At 39.0% G+C, this 26065-nt stretch overlaps 1 protein-coding gene and 1 pseudogene across 2 annotated transcripts in view; both read right to left on the bottom strand.

Moving 5' to 3' along the window:
• Positions 1-92: 92 nt before the first annotated feature.
• LOC104017434 (uncharacterized protein C5orf34-like) lies at positions 93-19647 on the bottom strand (annotated as a pseudogene).
• A 2779-nt stretch (positions 19648-22426) lies between these two features.
• The window catches only part of LOC148055429 (polyadenylate-binding protein-interacting protein 1-like), a 29553-nt gene continuing 25914 nt past the window's right edge, over positions 22427-26065 (bottom strand). For both annotated transcript variants that reach the window (XM_087760287.1, XM_087760288.1), the window contains exons 9-11: positions 25877-25931; positions 25165-25258; positions 22427-22992 (exon numbers count right to left, since the gene is read on the bottom strand). In XM_087760287.1, coding sequence (XP_087616413.1) covers positions 22902-22992; positions 25165-25258; positions 25877-25931 — 240 coding nt within the window. In that variant the 3' untranslated portion in view covers positions 22427-22901. The remainder of the gene's footprint in view (positions 22993-25164; positions 25259-25876; positions 25932-26065) is intronic.

Below are 26065 nucleotides of genomic sequence, written 5' to 3' on the forward strand. Positions count from 1 at the left end.
CTTTTTACTCTGTTCAATACTGGACTACTTGGTGTAAGCTTCTGAATAAAAGCACATTTTTACAGTTAAAACTGCTTATCCCTACTCTAGTCACTTGAGCAGTTTAACTAAGATGCTCACACCATCCTCTATAAAATTAAATTATTCAAACAGACATTCATACATTTATAAAGTAGCACTGTCAGGTCAGCCCTGTCATATTTATACAGCTGTGCTCTATTATTTCACCCATACTTTTTGCCTATCCACATTATACAACTGTGGTATTTTAATGCCAAATTAAACACTTCGCTGGTCTGAAAAGGCATTCAACTACAGCTTCAGCTTTTATGCCTCTTCAGACATGGCTGGGACAGCTCCTATGAAGATATGTAACATAGGTTTTCACATGCTATGAGGCTTCACTTCGCAGAAGCTGCAAGCAGAGATTCAATATCCTATAGTTTTTTTTCCAAAGCCTCCAAGATGCACCCTTCACTGATTTCTTCCAGCTCACTCCCATTTTGTTTTTCTGACAGTAATACCATTTTTGCAGATATCCTTTCTAAAACATTGCTATTATCCAATAAAACTAGTGTTATTTAAAGTAAAAAAAATATCAAAGTCTTCCCCCTAATAACAAGAAAAATGCTTCTCTATATTTGTACTCATCATTCTGCATTAAAGTCTCACATTTCATAGCATGGTAATTACATAAAGCTAAAAAAATAAGAGTATATTACTTAAAACATCTATAACATTTCTAGAAAAGGTTTTTACCAAGACTTCAATTTATCTAAAAGTTACTTTTTAAAGGAAACTATCTGATGTCACATTGCACAGTTTAACAGCATGCTAATAAAATTGAACACTGGCTTAAAGACATGCAGCACTGCACAGTTTTTTGAGCTGGCTGAACAGTGGAACAATACTGAGGTAGTTGCTAAACAAAAAGGTATTGTACTGCAACAGACAGCCCAAAGGCAACTGCATCATCCCTCTTTCAAGAGCAGATTAGCAGATGAGTGTTAGCAAAACTGATGCAATACCCATTAAAGGGCTTCCTTTTTTTGTGGTTTTTTGTTTGGTTTTTTTGTTTGTTTGTTTTTTTAATTTTAGTTTTGTACTCTGCTGCTGTATTTGTTTCTGGTGCTGTTACAAAAAAGTTGGACAAGATAAATGAAAAAACAAAAGTGATAAATGAGGAAACAAAAAATGGTTTAAAAAGCTAATTTTAAGAAGTGGGTAAGACAGTAGAAGGTGAGAACTGGACAGAGCACCTTTGACGATCTAAAAATGCAGATTTGAATATGCAGATGAAATATGGAATATAAAAGTGAAAAATCTTTACAGTTTTCAAAAAGATAGTTAAATCCCTGTATTTTTTCAAGCTCAGCATCATCAGACCTGTCCAAGAAAATAAAGATTATTAATCGATTTAGTATCAAAAAAGGTTCTCAAATGTATTTTTCTACTTCAGATTTTAATTTTTAATATTTTCCAACAATAGTGAAAATTAGATGAGCAAAATCCAAGTGGAAAAAAAATGTTTTATATTTGTTTTTCATATCACTAGTCAATGGCTGCCATTTGTCAATCATATATTTCCAAAAATCAGGGCTCTGCTAAGAATAGTCTCTTCACTGTATACACATATAAATATAGATATAATTTTTGTTTCATCAGCTACTGAATCTGCTATAATTTGAATAACAAGTGCTTGTGTAATCGATTTCAGTTAACACATTTTTAATTCCCAATTATGTTTGTATATGTCAGTAGACCTTCAGTCACTAGCATGTATTAAAAAGGACAAATATATTAGCAAAAGATCCAAATGTCATTTAACAGTTCAAAATACTATTTTGAACTGCTTGGTGTTCTGTTAAAAGATTCATTTCTTGGTCTAGTTTCTCCTTTTCACCTTACAAGATACTATCTCTGTAACATTAATCCTACTTTGGCAAAGTCACCATAAGTCTGATTTTTAAATAAGGCAGGCAGAAGCGCAAAGAAACAAGCTTCACCTAGAACTCAACTTATCTAACATTCTAAACACTATAAGAAAAATATGAAACCATACAAAATAAGTGGATTTACAGTCTATATTCAGTCTATAAAATTCAGAGTTTAGAGTCTTTTTGAGCTTTATTTTCAACATTATTTGTAGTCAATTATTTAGGATAAAAATGAATATTAGTTTTCTTCAGTTACAGAGCATGCAGTATATTCAGGAATCTCCTTCCATTCATGCAAACTTCTGCACCATTCTATTGCTGTTCTGATGTACCTATGTTAATGTGAAAATTCACAAAAAAAGTAGTTATTTGGATGACAAATACTCTAGTAATTCAAGCAAAAAAATTGAAGGCATTAAAGCAATATACCTGGATCTGAAAAAAAAAAAAAAAAAAAAGCACTGATTAAAAATCTAACTTTTTCTCTAGGTTTCTTTGCCATTTTTGGATTCCCACTTTTTTTTCCTAGAATCTCCTTCATATTTAAATCTATGCAGTTATAGAAAATTATAACAAAGCCATATGACTTGTAATGAATAGTGTAGAAATGTAAATTTTTGTGTGTGAATATCTGCTTGCTAAAATGCAGCAGAGTAAGCGTCTGATGGTTCCCATAACGAGGCTGTAATTAGAGCAAGCAGATTAGAGAAAGCAATCTGCAGGCAGAGATCAATATCTGTAATAAAGCCAAAATTGGATCAAGTGCTATCCAGATCTATGCACCAGCTCTATAAAGGGCAAAGATTTTTTTTTTTCTTATCCACTGATATAACTGAGTTCTAGTTATTTTTTTAAAAGACATTACTGTAACAATTAGAATGACGGCATGCAGTGGTCCCAAGTCACACAGGTCCTGAATCTTTGCCAGATATAAGACATGGCTTTTATCATTATGTGTTTGGTTACCTCCCATCAAATGTATTTTCAGTAAATACCATTTCTTCATATAAAAGGATTTGCATAGAATTCTTTTATATTTAACTTTAAATTGTTTAAATTACTTATACCTTTCATAGATTCCAGGATGACTTATTTAGATTAGCTGCTGTACCCCATCAGGAGTAGTTAACTTATACCAGCCTACATCTTCATTTACCTTAGGAAAAAAAATAGTAAAAGTATTAATTTTCTGCTGCAGTCTGGGGGGGGGGGGGAAGCAAGTATCATCTGCTAATTTCAGAATTAAGTATCTGTGAACATTCTACTTTAAATGCTTAACAGTTTGTGTTTTGCTAAGGATACAATTTGGTATAGTCTGTTATCACAAATGGGGGGGGGGGGGGGGAAGAACACCTGGCACAGCCCCAACACTTGTTTTGTGCTATTCAATAATTTATTATTTCTAAAAGTGTGTAGAAATGTTTCCAAACCTGAAGAATTTTCAATTCTTCCTATTTTTATCATTAGTGAGTATAAAGATTTGAGCTAGCTCACATCATGAAGTTAGACTGTATCTTTCAACACACTGAATACCATGTTTACATTATTTAGAATAGAGATATTCACAGACACTAACATCTCTTTTGTGTCTTGTCACCTTAGGGTAATAAGCAAAGACACAAAAGCCAAAAGACTCAGCAGTCAATTTGAATCCCACACTCACATAATTTTCTCTGTAGTGCCATTTTACAAAAATCAACATAATCTTTTTACTTCTATATTAAGTAGATTTAAAAATGTATATGGAATCCTATATGCGTAAGGTTAATTCTCAGAGTAATTTTTCACTATCCATTTGCTCAATTATAGATAATTTGAAATAAAAAAAAACACACACACACACTCCCTTCTTTGATCAATATCACAGAATCAGAATAGTTTGGATTGGAAGGGACCTTAAAGGTAATCTAGTTCCAACCCCCCACTGGACCAGGTTGCTCAAAGCCCCATCCAGCCTGGCCTTGAACACTTCCAGGGAGGGGGCATCCACAACTTCTCTGAGCAACCTGTTCCAGTGCCTCACCACCCTCACAGTAAAGAATTTCTTCCTTATATCCAATCTAAATCAACCCTCTTTCAGTTTAAAACCATTAACCCTTGTCCTATCACTATATTCCCTGATAAAGAGTCCCTCCCCATCTTTCCTGTAGGCCCCCGTGAAGTACTGGAAGGCTGCTATAAGGTCTCCCTGGAGCCTTCTCTTCTCCAGGCTGAACACCCCAACTTTCTCAGCCTGTCCTCACAGAGGAGGTGCTCCAGCCCCCTGATCATTTTTGTGGCCCTCTTCTGGACCTGCTCCAACAGGTCCATACCTTTCTTATGCTGGGGGCCCCAGAGCTGAACACAGTACTCCAGGTGGGGTCTCAGGAGAGCGGAGCAGAGGGGCAGAATCATCTCCCTCGATCTGCTGGCAACACTTCTTTTGATGCAGCCCAGGATATGGTTAGCCTTCCGGGCTGCTTAGTGCACAATGCTGGTTCATATTCAGTTTTTCATCCACCAACACCCCCAAGTCCTTCTCTGCAGGGCTGCTCTCAATTCACTCATCACCCAGCCTGTATCCATGTTTGGGATTGCCCCAACCCAGGTGCAGGACCTTGCGCTTAGCCTTGCTGGACTTCAGGAGGTTCACATGGGCCCACCTCTCTAGCCTGTCAAGGTCCCTCTGGAGTATCAACCACACCACTCAGCTTGGTGTCATCTGCAAACTTGCTGAGGGTGCACTCAATCCCACTGTCCATGTCCCCGACAAAGATGGTAAATAATACTGGTCCCAATACAGACCCCTGAGGGACACCACTCATCACTGGTCTCTACCCGGACATCGAGCCGTTGACAGCAACTCTGAGTGCGACCATCCAGCCGATTCCTTATCCACCGAGTGGTCCACCCATCAAATCCATGTCTCTCCAATTTAGAGACAAGGATATTATGCGGGACAGTATCAAACACTTTGCACAAGTCCAGATAGATGACGTTAGTCACTCTTCCCTTATCTACCAATATGAGTGACTTTTTAAAAGGAAAAAGTTTCATTTATCTCTTTAGGCATGAGTTATGGACTAAAATATTTTTCCTCCTTGTTTCTAGTTAAAATACTGGCAATACATTAACGGTGGCATCTGCAGATAGTTCCCATTTTCATTTAGGCTACTATACCAGCTCAAGAGTAACCCACAGCAGAAAACTGCTATGAGTTATGAATCTCTCAAGAGACTTCAGTTTGCATTTTATAGGTATCAAAACTTTTGTTTTCAAATTACTTTTTAATGAAGAATTTCAATAATAATCATTCCTCTAATCCATGAATTACCCAGATCTTACTACAGCAAGAGGTGAAATCCCAGACCACATTCAAGGTCATCCCATCTCAAAAAGCAGACTTTATGATCTGAGTACACAACAAATATTCCTATGCTAGGAATAACCTTTTCATACAGCAAAACTAGCAACATTCCTCATCCGTCTCAGGTACCTAGAACCAAACAAATATATGAAAAACTTAAGGAAAGGTAACTTACGTAGTTAGAGCTGTTTGCGTCTCTTACAGATTTTTCAATTCGCTTGTTTTTCCAAACCACAACCAGTTCTCTCTATTATGCAATTTTTTTCTGCTTCACTGTCCTGGTGTCAGCTGGGATAGAGTTAATTTTCTTCCTAGCAGCTGGTATAGTGCTGTGTTTTGGATTTAGGATGAGAATAATGTTGATAACACACTGATGTTTGAGTTGTTGCTAAGTAGGGCTTACACTAGGCAAGGACTTTTCAGCTTCCCATGCTCTGCCAGGTGCACAAGAAGCTGGGAGGGGGCACAGCCAGGACAGCTGACCCAGACTGGCCAAAGGGCTATTCCATACCATATGACGTCACGCTCAGCATATAAACTGGGGGAGTAGGCCTGGGGGGCAGCAATCACTGCTCAGGGACAGGCTGGACATCAGTCAGCAGGTGGTGAGCAACTGTATCGTGCACCACTTGCTTTGTATATTATTACTGTATTAGTATTATTACTACTACTATTACTACTATTCTATTTCAATTATTAAACTGTTCTTATCTCAACCCATGAGTTTTCTCACTTTCACCCTTCCAGTTCTCTCCCCCATCCCACCGAGTGTGGGGGAGTGAGCGAGCGGCTGCGTGGTGCTTAGTTGCTGGCTGGGGTTAAACCACAACAGTCCTTTTTGGTGCCCAAAGTGGGGCACGAAGAGTTTGAGATAATAACAAGAGTGTATTAAGGAATTTGTATCTGTTAACAGTTGCTGGTCACAATATTGATTCATCTGCTCTCGGTATTAGTCTACCTGGTCTGCACCATGCTCTTGTTTTTGCAGTACATGTTAAAGATTGGTGTTGGGTTTTGCAGTTTGCTGTGCTCTGCCGTGATTAGTGATGTTTTGCCTGGGAGATTTGTTATTAAAACACTGACCTTGAGCGCTATCTGGTATTTGGGTTCTGTAGTGAAGCCATTACTGTACTTTGGGTACCACCTCATGGAGACAATTATCAATTATACCTCTTCCTCTGAGAGGTTTTTTAAGGAGGAAATACAGAATGGCACCTTTGCTGCCTTCTTCTATGATGTTTCCTCCTTCATTACAACAACTTTTCAGTATCTTGAACATCCTTGGATAGTTAAGATATATCTATTGGTAGTTCTTGGGAATATTGTTTTGGTTTTGTCTAAGGTTAATAACCAGTTTAAGAATATCATCCAGAGATCTGCCCCAAGGCTGGATAGTTATGAGTGGCAGGGTGCGTGGGACAGCACGGGCAAGTACCTAGGACAGTGGGCACCTCCAATGTTTTGGAACTTGACCCCTGAACAAGTGCAGAATCCTGAAAAACTAGTAAAGTATTTGGAAAAAGTATGCTGTCACCCTGGCAACTCCAGAGAGACATAAATCACTGCAATGTGCTGGGGCCTGGTCCATGCCTACCGAGCCCTGTTCAACACTATTCAGAACCCCCAAAGGGAAGAGAAGGTCTCTCGATCTGTCGACAAACAACAGGCGCTGCGGCTACGCCAGAGAACCAACCTGTGACAGTATCAGTTGCCCCTATACAGAGAAAAAAAAACCCAGGCAAGTGGACCACCATGGAGAGAGGTATCCAGTACCTGAGGGAATTAGCTGTGCTGGAGGTGATTTATGGTGACCTGGACAACGAGCAGTTATCCAAAGATCCAGATGAAGTCCAGTGCACACGACCCATGTGGCGGAAGTTTGTACAGAGAGCACCATGCAAACTCATTGGCAATAATGACCTGGAAAGATGAAGAGGGACAGACGGTGGATGAAATGGCTGGCCAACTCTGACAATACAAAGAAAGTCTCTCTTCCTCCCTACGGGCCTACGTCTCGGCTGTGGAGAAACTGTCCCAGAAGGTCCAGCAACTCAAAGAGGATACGTCCTACTCCTCACCTGTACGGACCAGTACCTCAGCCATTAGGAGTAAGCATCCCTCTGCTCAAGAGAGAAGATATAGTGGATACACACCACAGGCCACCCTGTGGTTTTACCTGTGTGACCATGAAGAGGACATGAGGAAGTGGGATGGAAAATCTACCTCGACCCTAGAGGCACGGGTACATGAGTTGCAAGGAAAAACAACTACAAAAGGGGGTTCTCCCAGGAAAACTGCTGCTCCAGTTTCCAGTGAGCAGTTCCCCAGACAGAGTAGAAGGGCTGATTTTGCTGCCGATCTTAACAAAGGGACTTTGGATTCGCATTTACAAGAAGGGAGTAACGAATGCTATGACCAGGACTAGAGGGGCCCTGCCTCCAGCCAGGTGGAGGAAAGGGACAACTGGGTGTACTGGACTGTGTGTATTCAATGGCCTGGCACATCAGACCCACAGGAGTATAAGGCTCTAGTGGACACCGGTGCACAGGGTACCCTAATGCCATCGAGCTATGAAGGGGCAGAACCCATCTGTATTTCTGGAGTGACAGGGGGATCCCAACAGCTGACTGTATTGGAGGCCGAAGTGAGCTTAACAGGGAACGAGTGGCAGAAGCACCCCATTGTGACCGGCCCGGAGGCTCCATGCATCCCTGGCATAGACTACCTCAGGAGAGGGTGTTTCAAGGACCCAAAAGGGTACTGGTGGGCTTTTAGTAAAGCTGCCTTGGAGATGGAGGAAATTAAACAGCTGTCCACCTTGCCTGGTCTCTCAAAGGACCCTTCTATGGTGGGGTTGCTGAGGGTCAAAGAACAACAGGTGCCAATTGCTACCACAGCGGTGCACCGGCAGCAATATCGCACCAACAGAGACTCCCTGATTCCCATCCATAAGCTGATTCGTCGACTGGAGAGCCAAGGAGTGATCAGCAAGACTCGCTCACTTTTTAAAATTCCCATATGGCCAGTGCAAAAGTCTAATGGAGAGTGGAGACTAACAGTAGACTATCGGGGCCTGAACAAAGTCACGCCTCCACTGAGCGCTGCCGTGCCGGACATGCTAGAACTTCAATATGAACTGGAGTCAAAGGCAGCCAAGTGGTATGCCATCATTGACATCGCTAATGCGTTTTTCTCTATCCCTTTGGCAGCAGAGTGCAGGCCACAGTTTGCTTTCACTTGGAGGGGCATCCAGTACACCTGGAATCGACTGCCCCAGGGGTGGAAACACAGCCCCACCATTTGCCATGGACTGATCCAGACTACATTGGAACAGGGTGGGGCTCTGGAACACCCACAATACATTGATGACATCACCGTGTGGGGCAACACAGCAGCAGAAGTTTTTGAGAAAGGGAAGAAAATAGTCCAAATCCTTCTGGAGGCCGGCTTTGCCACAAAGCAAAGTAAGGTCGAAGGACCTGCACGGGAGATCCAGTTCTTAGGAATAAAATGGCAAGATGGATGTCGTCAGATCCCAATGGATGTAATCAACAAAATAACAGCTATGCCCCAGCCAACTAGCAAAAGGAAACACAGGCTTTCTTGGGCATTGTAGGTTTTTGGAGAATGCATATTCCAAATTACAGTCTGATTGTAAGCCCTCTCTATCAAGTGACCTGGAAGAAGAACGATTTCAAAAGGGGCCCTGAGCAATGACAAGCCTTTGAACAAATTAAACAGGACACAGTCCATGCAGTAGCCCTTGGGCCAGTCTGGGCAGGACAAGATGTAAAAAATGTGCTCTACATCGCAGCTGGGGAGAACGGCCCTACCCGAAACCTCTGGCAGAAAGTACCAGGGGAGACTCGAGGTCGACCCCTAGGGTTTTGGAGTCAGGGATACAGAGGATCCGAGGCTGGCTATGCTCCAACTGAAAGAGAGATATTGGCAGCATATGAAGAGGTTCAAGCTGCTTCGGAAGCGATTGGTACTGAAGCACAGCTCCTCCTGGCAACCCGACTGCCAGTGCTGGGCTGGATGTTCAAAGGGAGGGTCCCCTGTACACATCATGCAACTGATGCTACATGGAGTCAAGTGGGTCGCACTCATCACACAACAGGCTCGAATAGGAAACCCCAGTCGCACAGGAATCTTGGAAGTGATCATGGACTGGCCAGAAGGCAAAGATTTTGGAATATCACCAGAGGAGGAGGTGACACGTGCTGAGGAGGCCCCACCGTATAATAAACTACCAGAAAATGAGAAGCAACATGCCCTGTTCACTCATGGGTCCTGTCGTCTTGTGGGGAAGCATCGGAGGTGGAAAGCTGCTGTATGGAGTCCTGTAGGACAAGTGGCAGAAACTGCTGAAGGAGAAGGTGAATCGAGTCAGTTTGCAGAGGTGAAAGCCATCCAGCTGGCTTTGGATATTGCTGAATGAGAAAAGTGGCCAATGCTCTGTCTCTATACTGACTCATGGAGGGTGGCAAATGCCCTGTGGGGGTGGTTACAGCAATGGAAGCAGCAAAACTGGCAGCGCAGAGGCAAGCCCATCTGGGCTGCCGCATTGTGGCTAGATATTGCTGCCCGGATAGAGAACCTGGTTGTAAAAGTACATCATGTAGATGCTCACTTACCCAAGAGTTGGGCCACTGAAGAACATCACAACAACCAGCAGGTGGATCAGGCTGCTAAGATTGAAGTGGCTCAGGTGGGTCTGGACTGGCAACAGAAGGGTGAATTATTCCTAGCTTGGTGGGCCCATGACACCTCAGGCCATCAAGGAAGAGATGCAACCTATAGATGGGGTTGTGATCGAGGGGTGGACTTGACCATGGACAGTATGGCACAGGTTATCCATAAACGCGAAACATGCACTGCAATCAAGCAAGCCAAGCGGTTCGAGCCTCTCTGGTATGGAGGACGGTGGCTGAAATATAAATATGGGGAGGCCTGGCAGATTGATTAGATCACACTCCCACAAGCCCGCCAAGGCAAGCGCCATGTGCTTACAATGGTGGAAGCAACCACCGGATGGCTGGAAACATATCCCTTGCCCCATGCCACTGCCCGGAACACTTTCCTGGGTCTTGAAAAGCAAGTCCTGTGGTGACATGGCACCCCAGAAAGAATTGAGTCAGATAACAGAACTCATTTCTGAAACAGCCTCATAGACACCTGGGCCAAAGAGCATGGCATTGAGTGGGTATAACACATCCCCTATCATGCACCAGCCTCCGGGGAAAATCGAACGATACAATGGACTGTTAAAGACTACACTGAGAGCAATGGGTGGTGGGACATTCAAACATTGGGATACACATTTAGCAAAGGCCACCTGGTTAGTCAACACTAGGCGATCTGCCAATCAAGCTGGCCCTGCCCAATCAAGACTTTTACGTACTGCAGAGGGGGACAAAGTCCCTGTAGTGCATGTAAAAAATATGCTGGGGAAGACAGTCCGGGTTACTCCTGCCTCAGGCAAAGCTAAACCCATTTGTGGGATTGCTTTTGCTCAAGGACCTGGGTGCACTTGGTGGGTGATGCGGGAGGATGGGGAAGTCCGATGTGTACCTCAAGGGGATTTGATTTGGGATGAAAATAGCCAATGAACTGAATTGTATAACGTTAGTTGCTATATAATACTGGATGTCATCGCTTCTATGATTACTATATGCCATATCAACAGTATACAGTAAGAATCACCCGGATTACTGAAGAACGAACTTTGAGGAAACCGAGCAAAGTACAGAGGTGATGGAACCAGAACTGGCCTCAGCATGCAACAATCCACCACCACACACCATCTCTCCTGCCATGAAGGACTGTTATGACAGATGAAGCCCAAAGTCATGGACTAAATGAACTCAACAAACATTTTAGAGGGATAGCCTATAGACTAAGGAAATTATATCTATGCGTATATATGAAGAGACTGGAAAAGTGGTGGTGCTTAATTGGAATGTACTGGAAAGTGTAAGACCTGGGCATGATGTATATGGTATGGAATAAGGGGTGGATACTGTCCTGGTTTCAGCTGGGATAGAGTTGATTTTCTTCCTAGTAGCTGGTATAGTGCTGTGTTTTGGATTTAGGATGAGAATAATGTTGATAGCAACAACTAAAACAGCAGTGTGTTAAGTAGTGCTTACACTAGGCAAGGACTTTTTAGCTTCCCCTGCCCTGCCAGTGAAAAGCTGGGAGGGGGCACAGCCAGGACAGCTGACCCAGACTGGCCAAAGGGCTGTTCCGTACCAAATGGTATCATGCTCAGTTTATAAACTGGGGGAGTTTGCCAGGGGGCAGCGATCGCTGCTCGGGGACGGGCTGTGTATCAGTTGGCGGGTGGTGAGCAATTGTATCGTTCACCACTTGCTTTGCATATTATTATTATTTTATTATTTTATTATCATTATTACTACTACTATTTTATATTACTTCAATTATTAAACTGTTCTTATCACAACCCACAAGCTTTCTCCCATTTACCCTTCCAATTCTCTCCCCCATCCCACCAGGGTGGGAGGAGTGAGCGAGCGGCTGTGTGGTGCTTAGTTGCTGGCTGGGGTCAAACCATGACATTCACAAATATACCTTAACACTGCATTGTTTTGGTTCCCAAATATATACCTTCTGATCTTTGTTTATAGGAAACCCTCAGTATTCTTCCCTCTAGACTAAGTCCTATTCCCTATAGCCTGTATAATCATCCTTATAACACAGAAAGATTTATCAATCTTCAGCTACATACCATTTTCCAGCAGCAGAGATGATAATTATGAGTTAATGGTAGTTTAGTCTTGTAGCAGTACTGAAGCATTCTGAGAAAAAAATTAAAAGAGATATTAAGCATTTCATACTTACTTAATATAATGTCTTCTAAACAGTTGCCACCTTTGTCCTGTAAGTTTACAGACGTCCTCAGTGCTAATATAAATTCCTTTAATTTTTGTACATAATGTCATAATAAGTATTATGTGTAATTTTAACTACTGTCCTTTAAAAGTCAGAGGAATTAATATAACAAAAATAAATAAAGTTACTTGGTTGCCTGAGTAATAATGGAGGATATAGAGTATGGATTTCCTGGTACATGAGGAGGTAGACTGTTTACTGAACACATCTTTTCTTCTCTCTGCAGTAAAGATCTTACTGCCGTACTTACTTGAGCTTGTGAAATAAATGTTACAATGCATAAGATTTTTCTTATTGTGTCTAAAATTTATGAAAATACATTCTGAAACAGAAGGAATAATCTTATTTTTTGTATGATTGCTTGATTCAGTCATTATAGTAATTACCTATGTAGGAACTTCACTATAGACTCCATAGCCAAACATCTTAAAATTAAAAAAGCTGCCAACTTGAAGGAATTGGGAACGTATTTTAAAATAGTTTTATACTTTTTTTGTTCCTTTCTGGATTGCATGATGTACAAAGTAGTTCCCAAAAAATGTTCCCTCTGACTTAAAAATGAGTCATCACCAGGATAAATTTCTGTGATGTTTGTCCTACCATGGATAAATCTAAGGGAAATAAATTTTTTAAGAAGTATTTAAAATGCTGTGTCACTAGACAAGCAAAACAGGTTAGTACCCTTGAAGAAAGCACTAAGTGCAAACACATTTTCAACACAACTCTCACGTGAAAAAACTTTCTACTCTTGTTTCACAAACAGAAGAGTATACCAATTACTTCTTTTAACACAGAAGATTAGCTTTACCAGGCTCTTTGTTTGCATGGGGTGGGCGTAGGGTGTGAGTGTGTTTATTTTTAAACAAGCTAAGGAGAGCTTTTTTGTGTTGAGGTAAACATCTCACAAGAGCTGCTCAATCCCCATTCCACCGACCACAAAATACAGCAATGCTAAAGAGAAAATCCACTCTCCGTGGACCAGCCCTACCTAGCATAAGAGAGAATTATCAGACTGAATGTTTCCTGAACAACCTGAAGTCTTAATTTCCACTGCTGCTGTGTGTTTTTTCACTAAGATCAGTGGTCTTTTTCTTGTGATCATATGATATCTCAGAGTCTAAAACCCATTTAAGGACCCAATTCTGCAACTCTGTTTAGATGCCTGGACTTCAGTAATGGGACTTTAAGACTAAGTATGGCTACTCACCATACTTCCAAAGAAATAACTTATAAGTACTGAAAAGCTGCTAAACATTTTGTTCAGATGAAATGAAAATTTAGGCATTACACTGAGAAAAATGAAGAACACTGGGCAGAAAGATTTAAAGCTTTAAAGACTGATTATGCTTTTATCAGACTTTTAGATGCTGATAGCAACTGTAGCATTTTCAAAGTTTGTATAACAGATTTGAAAGGGCAATTTAAAAAAGTTGTGTTTGTTTTTTTTTTTAAACAACATATGGACAAAGTGATTTTGCCAGGAAAATCCAGTTGCAACATGCAAATTATGTAGGTCACCAAGACAAACATTTCTAAAGCGCGAAATCTTCAGCATCCAAAGGAGCGATGTAATTTGCAAAGAAACCAAGCACCATAATTGTCAGTGAAGTCTATGGGAGCTCCAGCTGTCCAGTAAACCCCTAAGAAAACAGATCACTTCTTTAAAAGCCTTAAATATTATTTCAGATTGATTGTTTCAGGCATACCCAATTTCAGACCTGGAAATATACTGTACTAGAAAATTTGAAGCCCAATGAACAAACAGCAGAAATTAACAGAATCTTACATGAAGATTGTGTACAATTTCTCAAGAGGTGAGAAAAGATGAAATGTCTTAGTTGTCTCTAATTCCCATACAAATGAAGTCTTCCAAAAATGAAAAGCATGATCTCCTTCATACCTATAAAACACACCCTGGCACCATACAATTTGAATTAGCTGAGGGCATGAATATTTTTCAGTATCTTGATTCTTCTATAGAAAAGTCACAGAAACTCCCACCTGTATAAAATACAATAAAAGCTTCAGTAAGTTCAAATGTGTGTTGCTTTGGTTGTTTTTTTTTGTTTGTTGTTGTTTTTTTTTCTCTCTTTTTGCTGATGATAATTTCTGTATCCTAAATGGAAATATGTTTCTATACCAAGAACAGATGCATGCACATGTATTCAAAGGAAAAGAGGCCACATATTTTCAGTGTCCTCTGATTCCTTAGTTATCCACATTAGTTACCAAATTTATTTTCTCAAACCTGCAAAGGTTTTTTAATTATTTTTAGGGGTGCTGACAGAATATATGTCACTGGCCCACCTCAAAAATATTATCTTCTGAAAAACAAACCCACCCAAACCCCTGTGTTCTTTTTCAGTATTTTTTCATTTACATATTTATACAGTATGTCAGAAAATAAAATTTATTTTTCTCTGGACTAATTACTATTTATCCATTACAGTAGGATACACAATGTTGGTTTCACAAATTTCACGTCAAGAAGTTCTTAATAAAAAAAGATTATGATAATAAATTTTTTATTTCTTATAGCTAGAATTCAGTTATTTTGCTAGAGGTTGAAGTTCAGAATTGCAAAATTGTAAAACACATGTTAACAACTAAGTAGTAAACAGTTTAAATTACCTGTGTAAATATGGGGCTCCGCAGCTGAGTGGCAAAGCTGTAGGCAAACTAGAAACTTTTTCATGTGTTTCAGGGTCTATTAAAACATCAGCTCCTATAGATGTATGGTTGTTATTCTCACGTCTTCATTACATTCTTAACAGTATGTAAGTTATAGTGCACTAATGTCAATGACAAAGGGTATTTCCATTCTTCTGGGTAGGAGGAAACAGACCAATGCTGTGTAACCCAGGTGTATTCAGAAGAACAATTTGTGTAAAACAAAGGGACTCCATCTCTCTCTTGTCCTTTGGCTTGGTTGGTTCTCTGTATTTACCTTCAGCACAACCGTGTTCATTCTTATTCTCAATTCTTGTTTGTCTCGAAGACATTTCTGGAACAGAATTTTTACTTGTTTTTCCATACTTATCTCCAGTTTGATAGTTGCTGTTCTTTTGCGAGGAGCGTAAGGATGCTGCAGATGACTAGTTGACTTTGCATAAGAACTCTATTGTAAATTCTTGCTGCAATTCTGACAGGTAAAGGTGAGCATAACCATCTACTGATGAGATCTTCACACTGCTATTCTCTATACATCTTGTCAGATCAGCCATAGCAGGGACATGCTTGCCAGAAGTTACAGTGAAGGATTTACATTTAAATTAATTTGGTCCTTCTGCATGGTGATGTATGGCAAGAAACTTTACTCTGTGTTTGTTTGCATACATGAACTCAAGAGGAAGCAAAATATCTAACCTTCATATCCACTTCCCCCTGTTTCAACAGGATTTTATCTAGCAATAAGGTTGTCATTTAATATCCATTCATAAACTATTAAGATACATGGCAAACTGACCAGGCACAGCTGCCCACAGGCAGTAGATATTTGTTTCCAGTTGCTTCTTAAGAAGCACTGAAGAGAAAGCCTAAATTATCTTGATCATATCAGTTATCAGTAGAGTTAATGGAAAGTCCACATTAAAATTGTGTACATTAAAATGCCACATGCTCTGAAATAGTCTCTTTATTTATAAAATTAAAATAAGCCTGTAAAAATGGCATGTAACATGTATTTATGCATTTTTACCAAAACGGAAATTTATTGAGAACGTTTGCACAGCTATTGCTGGGATGTGGATAGAGCATATATCTGAAGAATTTAAAATATAATAAAGATTTGAGAGTTTTACAATACAACATTTGGAAAGTCTCAGAAGAATAGCCTCATCTTAATGCAGTGATATTCAAGTACAGATTGCTGCTTCAATTAGCACTTTTGTTCAAAACAAAAACCATTTTCACAGCATATGCCCTTGTGCTACCCCTTCTACAAAGACGAAGCAAATTATTCTCAACAAATTACTCCAAACAAGCACTGCATCTACCTCAAACCCCAGATTAAAGCTTTGCCCAAAGAGGAGATATAGTTAGATATAGTTTAGAAAATGCACTACTCACATGCTGAAACTAGAAAAATTCTGTCAAGATAGAGAATGCTTTTCTAGTCATCTGCAAAAGTTCTGCCCCAAAAGGAGATATTTTCCTTTGTATTGTCCTTATGCCTGATCACTGCACAGAAGATATCCTTAGTCTGCTTTCATTTGAAGACTCCAGGTATAGCACTAGATAAACACAGAAGTGCAAACCCTCTCAAATAAGGTGTGGAAAAAAAAAAGTTAACCAAAGATTATTCACACTCCTCATTTGTTTTATCTCAATTTAATCAGCTTTGTCTCATTTGACTGACCTTTAATCAAATATATTTCAGCCAGGATCATACTTTGGCACAGCACTAGAAAAGCCTGGAGTCCAATAAAAATGAAATATGACAGCACTAGCGTATTAGTAAGGTGAGAAAGTCTGCTGAAGGTATTTGGAGCACTAAAGATGAAAATTTACCGTAAAGAATTGCAAAAGGACCCTAAAAAAAAAATAAAATCAAGTGAGCAGACAATAAGGCTGCAGATATTTCAGTGGAGATAAATATAATGTGATATAAACGGGAAAAGGCAATTCTAAGTTTTATATATAAAGGATGGGCTCTGAGCTGACTACCACCACCCAGGAATGAGATCTTGGTGTTATGATTGACAGTTCCATGAAAACATACTCTACGTTCAGTAGCAGCTTAAGCAGTATATCAAATGTTAGAAATTTCTAGGAAAGGAACAAGAACAAAACAGAAGATAGAACTATACCGCTGAATATGTTTGTGGTTAACCTGCATTTTGAATACTATATACAGTTCTATACAGGCCACACCAACAGGATCCCCCTTGTCAAGCTGCCCAGAGATGTGGATGGTTAGTGTGGCCAAAGCAGAACCTAAGCAAACCATAGTACTAGATTGCTTATGCTCGAATTCAAAACAAAGTAATACAGTATAACTGTAGAAGCGTTTTTGTACTCAGTGGCCCAGTAAAAGTAGTATTGTCACAGCTAGTAACAGGCCACAGGTCTTATACTATGTCTTATGCTAACTGTGCAAAGCCCTAGGCTGACCCTTTAGGCTCATTACCAACTTGTTATGAGAACACGCTGAATAAACTGGAGCTTGGTAACTGTTATCTTATTATAATGGACTGCCAAAGTGTGGGGAAATAGCAGAGGCCTTGAAAACATAGGCACTGGTTGAAAATAGAGGCCACGGAACAATAAACTGATAGTAAATTACTGGTCGCTGAAGAAGTACAATCTCAAGAGCTACAAAAAGACTGCTTTTGCTTTAAAAAAAAGCAGCAGCTAATAAATTGGGGGGGGAGGGGACAGACGGACATCAGAAAAAAATCCAAGCAACAGGATAAGGCACTTGCCATGGCTTGGGAAAGTTATCCCTCAGTATCCTGAAGCAGGTAGTCACGGTGGAAGCTAAGTTAGAATCTGTCTAGAAATTCAGCCATCTTCCAGAAGAACAAGATCCTGGCCCAGGGGGAAGGTAGAAGGTTACCCACTAGTGCTAAGGACAGTGCATCAGCTCTGTGGTGCTGTACACTTGCAGTGAACGCGGTATTACTGTTAAGGACCGACTGCTGTAAGTATGTAGTGATACTGTTTGACAATGTTTTTAACAACTAAATGTTAGCATGAAGCGTGTTTCTAATGAAACATCAGTCTAAAATTTTTAAAACTTAAAACTCACTTGATTTATCAGGCTTCTAAAGACTTCCACCACGGTGCACACACTCAAATGCATTTAGCAGCAACACCAAAGGGATGCTGATGAGGAGTAAAGCTCTTAGAAACAGTAAACGGGGGCTAGATGGACCTTCAGTCTGACTTGGGGTAGCCATTTCCACAGAGCAACACTCTGCCCTGGTCCTCTCTCAGGCCCCCTTAACAGACTCACACAGGTACTTAACAGGTGAAACAAAAGGATTCTGAACCTGACAGCCTCTCAGAAAGTACCATCGTATTTCACCAAGTCTTGTACAGCAAAGCAACAATATATAGAATAGTTCATTCTATCAAATGTACAAAATCCTAGGTTTTAGTCTTACTAAGAGTAAGCAAACTCTTTAGTGTTCAGCTGCAAAGGATATGCTTAAATAGAGGACTAAGTAACATTTAAAACTGTAATTTAAAATGGCTGTATTCTGATCAAGTTGACAAATGCATTAGCCACATGCATGTTAAATTATGAATTATGTAAGTCTACTTTGTCAGACAACTAGGGACATTTATTTTACAAAAGCATTACATATGTAAAACTCACCTTTTTTCTTTCTGGGGATATAATACATGAAGGTAAGTACAGGTGAGAAGAAAACTTGTTCCAGAAATCTAGAGCTTGTAGAAGCTGTTCCTAATTAAGCATGAAAAAAAAACCACCAAAACAAAAAACCCCAGTAACATAATGAGTTTTTCTATGCAATAAAAACATTTTAGCGGATTTCATCCTCTTCTTTTCTGGAGCAGAATCCAAGAAATCCCCTCCATTTTACACAGAGCAACAACAATTTTGTTGGGTTGTGGTTTTTTGGTTTTTTTTTTTTTTTTTTTTTTTTTTTTTCTCTCCTTTTCTTTTCCCTCCCCTATGGAGCACAGGTAACAGGACTTCTGTGCGACTCCCAGTTTCTGCGTTACAGGCTTCACAAGAACGCGGCAGGCAAGAGACACTACTTCCTAAGCAGCAATTCTTTTACTCCTGAATGGCAGTTCAAGTACTCTTCATTAAGACTGCTTTCCAAAACCTGCTTGCCTCCGATGGAGACAGTAACACGAGCCACACTCCTCCCGAGCCCATCTTCCCTTCCGCGGGGCAAAGGGCCTGACAAAGCCAACCCACCACGTACCCTGTAGGCACTGACGACGAAGGCAGCCCAGCGGCGGGTGGTCTCCGCCTGCTGGAAGGGGTGAGCAGAGGCGGGGAACGCCGCTTTATACAGGTACTCGAAGCAACAAGGAGACAACAGCAAGAGGGAGCCCCCCGCGTAGTGCACCTTCACCGAGTCGTCCCTGTACAGCACCATCACGCTTTCCACGTCCATCTCCCCGGAAGGGGCTACGCAGGACAACGGGGAATCAACAGAAGGCGCCCGTGGCCCGCCTCGCGGGAAGCCCGGGGCGGGGCGGCCCGCCGAGCTCCCTCCCTCCCTCGCATACGTTTATTTGGTGAATTTACCTTATCTTCCTGCTAGCAGATAACAGGTCGAAAATGTGACCCGATTTATACACACATATGTAAAACAAGCTAGATGAAAATACAGACTGTGTCTTTTTACTTTAACTTTTTTTAGCTTTTACGACTACCTGCTGGAAACAGGGATGTCTTTTTTTATCTACAGAAGTACAGATTTCTTAGATCAGTATGTAATCATGGCAGAAGTACATTCAGTACAAATTCCCATTCTCTACAACTGCTTTCTCAGCAAGAGGGTAGGTCAACATCCAGTCAAGTGGCTGCAGACACAGCCATACATTAAAAGAAGTCTGGTTCTATTTGTAATATCCTTTTTAATGACTATTATTCTGCATAGTACTTGTCTGAAGCAAGTTTCAAAGTATATATTTGGATTATGAATCCTCCTTTTATAACTTTTATTGTATGTAAATCTAGCAGTATAGAGATACTTGGTTGTAAAGCAAGCAAGTATAACATTTATAGGGCTGAACTAGGGTTCAGAAATACACATTCTAGTCCTGGCTGAGTTTTGAAGTATTTGTATTTTATCCATCAAAAATACAAATAATGGTACTTCTCTGCTTTATTACTTTTTATTATTTACAGAAGATGCATTATATTTTGCTGGCAACTTCACTGCTATGGTTAGAACCCTAAGCATAGGAACTGTGGAAATAGGTCAAGTAGGCTGAAGTAGAGGTGGCAAATCAGCAATTCACAGAGTGCAAACAGTGCAGTATCTTCCTTGCCTTTTGGCCAGGATGTCATTTTCTGTTCCTGTATCAACTACAAGGGTCCACAGGCATAAACTGGATGATTAGAACTATAATTGAGTCAGAGAAAAATTGCAAACTTGAACTATCACCAATTGAATGAGTTCTGTGCAGTAGGAAAGAAAGGCAGAATGTGATAATGAAATACTGGCCCAGAGAGAAATAAGCCAACATTCAAAAACTGTGACCATCTGTTTTCCTAATAAATAAATAAATAAATAGGCCAATAGCACAAAGTCCTTAGCAGATTTGAAAAGATATTACTGAGAAAAAGTTAACTTTATTTCTGAATATGTAACTCTCATTCAAAAGCAAACCACATGCAAAGAAGCACCTCTTGCAGCCCAGTTTGAAACAACTTCAAGCAAAGTGTGATTTTCAAATACTAAACATTTTCTTTAAATCACAATTGAGTTGCCAGGAGTGGCAAATATTGTACATACTACTTCTGATGTGTGAAGCTTGGTCATGTGCCAGAATTTGAATGCAAAGGATGTTTCTTTTCAGAACCAGCACTAAAGAAGTTTGCTTCACTTCTCCCCTAAAGTTTCCTTTCCATGTTGCTGTACCTTCACTGGCTTACATTATGCCACAAAGAAAAGAAATTTTTTAAAGGGTTGTTTATCTGTAGTGTATTGTCCAGAAACTTGTAGATGAAAAACACTTTTACACAGTGCGCTTAAAACTTGTAAATGCTAAAATTCAGGTGAAATCTTTAAACCTCTTAAGACTCACCTCTATCATACACAGAACTACTGGCAGTTAAAAGTGGGCAGAGAAGCAGCAAATGGCGATTGTGACAGTGCAAAACCTGCTTCTTTCTTTAGCTCTCTCACATCTCATTCCAACATCACTAATTTGGTATTAGACTCCTGTGAAATTTAAGACAAGTAGGACAGATTGTTAAACATTTAAGGCAAAGATTATCCTGTCTTCCTTACTCAGTAGGACAAAGTTAAAACCAATTTTTCCTTACTGCAATACAGGCTTAAAGCTCTTACAAACCTTCATATGCACAGACATCACAAACTTCTCCACTCTTTTGAGCAAAAGTCCCACTTCGATTTTTCAGTATTGCTGGTGGAGGGAAAAAAGCTTATTTTGCAAACCTTGATCTGAATTGCCTTAAATATACAATTCCTAGTTCCCAAAATTTTTGTATGGGATGACTTAGCATATTTCTTATCTACATCTAAGACATACTGTCTCCACAAGCTGACAGAGTATACACCTGGAGTCTGACAGCTACTTTTCAGAAAAAAAAAAAAAGGCACTTATACAAAAGATGCAAAACTAAACATGCAAGGCAGAGTCTCTTGAAGACACTATTACCTTACTATAATGCATATTTGAATGCAAAAAAAAACCCACAACAAAACCAAACTTTTTTAAAAGCAAAAAGACAAGATAGTGTAAATTATACCAAAGGAAACAAAGCTAGTTAAATTTTCTCTTCAAAACTCCAATCTAAATGAGTATGTTAAATAAACATCCAGAAAACAGTCAGTGCTCACTGTATTAGCAGACACACAAGTTATTTCACCAAACAGATAACAATTATTTACATGCATATTTACAACATGTGTTCTTTACAGTAGCTACCTTTTGGGAAGTATTTCCCATTTGTTTTTGGTAAGGGGTTCTACTCAGTCTAACCAATAACAGGTAACAGGAAGTAGTACAACAGTTTGGCAACAACAATGGTGTATCCTAGGAAGACTAACATGATTATACAGGGTCAAAAAAGAGCAGCTGGCTTCAGAATGTTAAAATTTATGAAATATCTGAATTTACTCAAACTACAAAATTAAAACAAGCTATATAAAATAATTAAAAGAATGGAGAAAGTTACAAGGGTTGCTGGAAGGTTAGACATGTTAGATACATTCAAAAAATATATCAAGCACTGCACATACTCTTGGAGAAGCATGGGTTAAAACAATTATATTCATGTAGTCTTGAAGAACACAGCAAATTAAAGGATAGTTTTTGCTTGTAAAAGTTGAAAGTAAGCTTACCTGAATCAAAATTCTTGAAAGCACCTGACTTCCAAAATACTGCTTGCTTTTTCACATATCAACATATAACATGTTTATTCCAGGAAAAAGAGTCCAGACCTCACTCATGTTTTAGAAGAGGAAGGAAAAGGAAAGAAACAAAACAAACACCCACAGAACAAACCCTTCACAAACCACTTCTCATGATCTCATGATTGTGATCTACGGGGGAGGGGGGAAATATCTGTATTTGGATCATATGCTCCTTAGTTAAAAAAAAAAAAATTCAATACCAGATCTTGTATATGGTAAAAAGGATAAGTCCTAATGTATACTAAACCAAGCAAGCAATTAAATTTAGATCAAGTTATTCTTCCCCTTTCACCCCCCAAGGGAAATTTTATGGGACAGTTCCCCATTAAATTTTAATTTCCATTATGATACTTCTAAAGTCAATTTTATTGCAGCCAAAACACTGTTCATATACCTGTACATAAAATAAACTATGATATATACACAACATATTAAGTTACAGGGCATAAGTTTACAATGTTTGGCAGATTCTGTTTAACAAAACAAAATTGTGTAACTTTAGTACTTAGAGAAACTAAGCTTCCTTATTTTGGTACAAGTGTTGTGTCTCCCCCTGTATTTTAACCATACCTAAACTGGTTTAATAAACTAACATTAATGTGTAACATCTCACTGTTTTCTCTTATGCTCTGATTCTAGACAGAATTTTTCATATGCTTCTTCAATTTCTGGATCCATCTTGTCAAAGTTATCAAAATACCTAAAAAAAAAAAAAATCACCAATTTAAGTTTATGTACAGATTTTCAGAAACAGTAAATAGGTGAAATATTTATGTAGATGTCAAGAATAAAACAGAGCTTTATAAATAGTAGTTAACTATGACATTTATTAAAAGGGAACTAAGAAGAAAAAAAATTATGGGTACTAGGAAAACAAACAGAAACCTCAAAGCAGCATAGATATGTACAAATTGCTACAGTTTGTCACCATTTTAGATCATCTTATGCTGTCCATAGGTTAAAAGACAGAAATAATTTTCAAGAGGATAGAAAAATGCAATAATGCAATACAAGCTTTCAAAAATTTAATAATTCATTTGCACTGATGTATTTACAAAAAACAATTAGCATCATATTAGCATAATTTTGGTTGGTTAACATCCTAGTTCAAATACTGCCATCAACTGCCTTGGTTGCACACTACTCATAAAAACATATTTATATAGAAAACCTGTATTCCTATTTGTTGATATATGAAAGAAGGCAACCTTAATTCACCTCCCTTTTGCATCTGCATTATATTACCTTCTATTACATGGTAACCAGTCTTTCAGAAAAGATCTCTCTTAGGTCAGAGAAAAGAATGGATCCCATTAATGATAATCAGTATTGCGCAAAGCAGAGACTACCACAGAGTTTCAAAATAAAGCTGGGAAGTGATGGGGAATCACTTAACAGCTTGCTTTCTCCTCATGTTATTGGGAAATAACTTGAGTGTTCCTTGTTTTCTCTAGGTCCAACTGGAGCGTTCATCACCATAAATCAGGACAACACAGTTATAGCTTGAACACGATAGTGTATATAATTCTAAACAACCTTAAAAAAAGTCAGCAGCTATTGACTCTCAAAAAGTGTGCATTAGTTTCAGGTGCCCAGTTTATTATCTTCTGTGCCTTAGTTCCAAACAAAGGAATCTGCATGTCTCATCTGCACAGAGGCCATAAATGGTGTGTTCTGTGCAAAACCACAGAAAGTGCTACAGAAACATATAAGGAAAGCATTTTTTGAGCACTGTACATTAAAGAAACTGTTTACATATTTGTTTTATTTGTTCATCCTTTCCTGTAGAAGTATAGACTTGAGAAGGAACTCAACATAGAACCCTTCTCCCTGATGTCAATCATGAGAAATAGCTGACAGATCAGGATAGATTTGTCTAAGCTTTTCTTAAGCCTTCAACAAAGAAGGTTCCACAGTCACCTTGCATGAAGGTTGACTCAGTCTTCCACATGTCACTCTTCAGATTTGCTGTGTTTAACTGCTGTCTGTCTCCATTTTGCATTTAATTTGTTCTAAGCACAGCAGTTCACGAGGGTAGTTATTTCCACAGTATGAGCTTGTTGATTTCCAATGACGTATTTAATTTATCTTCCAAAGTTCCTGCAACTCCCCTCAGCTATGTGCCATCTAAAAGTTTCCTAATTTACTAACAAAAATATCAATCCAGACCAGCACTCTTATCACACAAAAACAATACTGAAAATGTTTTTGGCTATCAAATCATGATCTGAAAGTCCTCCTTCAACCAGATGAGTACAAAACTCAGAGCAATTTATTTTAGACTGTATTTCTTTTACTGGTTTCATATCAAATTCTTATAAACCGGTGTCAGAAAGTCAGACTATATTCCTATCTATTGCTTCCCCTTTTGCCATTAGGTTGCTTTTCTTGTTCTACAGGAATACTGAATAGCCATTTAATTGAGGGAATACTACTTATCCTGAGAAGGGAAACTTAACAACCTCCTCCCTTTGAAAGACACCAAAAATTTTGTAATCTCTAGCTAGGACATGTATGCACATCAGTCAAATGAATTCAGGTTGCCTCACTACCAACACATGAAGGTCTGGTGCTTCATGTTGCTTGCACATTTATTTTTTTAAAAACGCAGAAGAGTATGTTTGTACGTGTGCAAAAATATCTGAAATTTAATTGCCCTATTCAGTTGGAGAAATATAAAATTTGTTTCAGACTTGTGTGATTACAAACCAACTTACACCTGAACAAATACATAACTTCCATTGTAGGGCTAAATAATATAATTATATTATTTAGTTTCATTTTTGTCAAGATTGGATTCTTAAAGTCTGCAGTAAAAACAACTACTGTTAAAAAAAACCCACAAACACTATCACTCAAAAAGAAAACATACTGATCTCCAGGTCCTGATAAATCTGTTCCATATTCTTCATAATCTGGAAACAAATCCTCTCTTTCAAGCAGCTCTTGGTATTTTTCTTGGTAATCTGGCATAGTAAAAATGAGACCAAGTAATATATAAGACTAGTCCTCTAAATTAACATACATCTATACAGTTTGAAAATAGTCTATTTAATGAAACCATAAATGGCACAAAACATATTCTAGAAAAAAACTCCTGCTACAGTGTTTTCTCAAGACATCAAACAACCTCTAAGAATGATACCTATTTTCCCAGAGAACTGTAGAAGTAGTCACAGATGTCTTTACCTCAAATGATGTCATGCCATGTTGCGCTCAGATTATAGAAAACAAAGAAACCAAGGAAGAAACAAACCCTTTTGCTACTAACAATGGACAAACAAAAGAAGACTTGAAGATTTTTGGCTTCCTGGAGAGACCAAGCACTGAGAACTATGGCACAAATTCTTCTGAACTATACGAACTCAAATGCACATTCTCCATTTCAAACATTTACCTTCTTTTAATGCAGAATAAGACACGCGTTACACAAAGTCAAGAATTCAGACATAATTTTCTCTTTTAAGTTGTATGAGTTTCAAATATTTTAAGAACAACTTTTTATGTACTTCAACAGGACATAAATTTAATTACAACTTTTTAAAGAAGATTGAGAAGACAGGTATACTAAGCTTGTGACGTACCTGGATCTGCTGCAGTGAAAGGAACACCATCAGAAGTGTAAAAAGTTGGTTCATTCTAAGAATAAAGTTATACAGTAAGTTATGTGTGTTCAGAGAGACAGCTACTTGTAGCTTCCAGCAATGTAACTGTCTATGAATTAAGTTAAATTCACATTAATTTAATGAACTGAAGTGTCAGTACATTCTTAC

This window comes from Nipponia nippon, unplaced genomic scaffold, assembly GCF_047370975.1.
Source record: "Nipponia nippon isolate SJK-2023a ecotype South Korea unplaced genomic scaffold, ASM4737097v1 scaffold_22, whole genome shotgun sequence".
Classification (NCBI taxonomy): domain Eukaryota; kingdom Metazoa; phylum Chordata; class Aves; order Pelecaniformes; family Threskiornithidae; genus Nipponia; species Nipponia nippon.